Below are 2,100 nucleotides of genomic sequence, written 5' to 3'. Positions count from 1 at the left end.
CGATCAGTCTCCACGATTGGACGAAACCCGAAACACCTTTTATTATAATGAATCATCGTGAAAGCGTTCAATCTATTATCAAAAAATGTTCCTAATATAATTTAGCAATTTTCAATTTAGAATTTTTATTTTAGGGCAGGTGGTCAATTTTTAGCAACTACCCTTAAGATTATTTAAGATTACGTTTTTAAAACTATCGAAACATATATAATATTTCGTGATTTTCAAGATTATCTGTAACTTGAACGCGAAGACACGAACACAGAATATTTTTTTATTGGGACTATACTCAACAGGTATATAATATATTGATACAATATACATTGCCCATGTCATAAACAATAGTACATTACCCATGCTTGAATTAAATCGAACAACTTTGATTTTTTATGTAGGGACACTTAAAAAATATAATGCCACCTTCGCACGTATTCATCCTGATAATAACTTAACATGCTGGAATAAGGTACATTAAAATGGAAATTCTTTTTAGTTAATTAAAAATACTAGTTGCTACTGCATATATTCCTTTAATTTAGGAATTAGCCTCAAACATGCATTTATCCTCATGTAGGAAATATGATTATTTTAAGATAATAAAAATGAGATAATTGTTTCAAAATAAGTGTTTTGACCAGAAAATTCGTAGCGCTACTTGTAGGTAGTAATTTGTATAAGTTTTACAAAACTCGGTATGATGCACTTTTTGTAAAGTGCCGCATGACATTTCCGAATACTTTGTCAAAATTTAATAAGAACACTTTCAAATTTTTACCTTACTTTCGAAGACAGGAATCTTTTCAGAGTCATCGTTCGCATTTGTGGATGGTTCTTCAATGACAGTATTTTTATTTTGACTATCATGATCATCCATCTTTTCGTTATTGATTTCTTGACATTTTGTAATCATCGACTTGGTCTCACTGATTTCATTATTCTTCGGTAAAACGACTTCTTTACGGGGAACGAAGCCTCCTTCCTTTTTAGGTTTGCAAGAAGATCCACCTGTATGACTCTGTAAAGATTTGATCGAGTTGATTGTTGGCAGTACTATTAATTAAGAAAGGAGAGGACAAAAGGGTGGTTTTCATAAAAGGGATGGGAACTACAGATAACGTCTATGTGCTTCAATACCCAGGCAATAGGAACCAAGAGCGGAAGAAAGGGAAGCTAGTCGCACTGTTTGTACACTTAAAGGTAGGATTTGACTCAATTAACAGGAAGGTGTTATGGGCAGCACAGGAAGAGAGAGAGGAGTAGACGCAGATCTAATAAAGAGGATACAAGAAATGTTTGTGGACACTAAGATAAGGGTAAAAATAGATGATAAGAAAGATAAGGAATGCTGTACAGGAAGAAGGCGCAGGCTAGAGTGTCCGTTGAGCCCACTTCTATTTAGTATTTTTCTGTCAGATTTACTTGAGAAGTTGGGAAGAAAAGGGAAAGGGGAGAAAACATTAGGAAAAAGAAAAGTGTATTCACTAACCTATGCAGGTGATGTGGTACTAGTAGTGGTTGCTGAAAGTAGTATGAATCTGTTGATGAGATGGTAATAAGACTATGTGAGAGAAAAGGGTTTAACAGTGATTGTGAAGAAGAACAAGATGAAGTGTTTTAGATATAAAGGGGGTACATTAGAGTACGAATCGAATATAAATAGGGTGATGGTGGAGCTGGTAGACGAGTTTTGCTACCTAGGATTTTGGTTAGAAACGACAGGAGGAACTGAGCTGCAGGTGAGAAAGAGATTGGAATGCACAAATTAAGTAGTACAACAAGTATGGAGTATCGAAAAAGAAGGTTCAAGGACAACTGGAAAATGAGATTGTGGACGTTTAATATATTAGTATGGTAGTGAGTTAAACTTGCCCAGGTTATACGAGGGTAGTTCAATAAGTCCTTAGAATGACCAACAGATGGCGCGCGAATCGCTCCAAATTATCTGTTTTCAGTCAGCACCACTCCCAACTAGATATATGGTGCAGTCACAGTCCATATCTTCTGAGTTTACGTGTTTTTATAACCAATTGAAAAAAAATTGTTCGTTACGAAAAATGGAAAAAAACGAGTTCAGAGCGGTAATCAAACATTTTCATTTAA

General features: G+C 34.9%; 1 protein-coding gene across 1 annotated transcript in view; it reads right to left on the bottom strand.

Moving 5' to 3' along the window:
- The window catches only part of LOC117168133, a 41,882-nt gene that overhangs the window by 16,075 nt on the left and 23,707 nt on the right, over nt 1-2,100 (bottom strand). Inside the window, exon 3 of the mRNA XM_033353555.1 lies at nt 776-1,015. Coding sequence (XP_033209446.1) covers nt 776-1,015 — 240 coding nt within the window. The remainder of the gene's footprint in view (nt 1-775; nt 1,016-2,100) is intronic.

Source organism: Belonocnema kinseyi, chromosome 1 (assembly GCF_010883055.1).
Source record: "Belonocnema kinseyi isolate 2016_QV_RU_SX_M_011 chromosome 1, B_treatae_v1, whole genome shotgun sequence".
NCBI lineage: Eukaryota > Metazoa > Arthropoda > Insecta > Hymenoptera > Cynipidae > Belonocnema > Belonocnema kinseyi.
The sequence above is the reverse complement of the archived record's forward strand: the minus strand, read 5'-3'. Positions and strand labels throughout refer to the sequence as shown.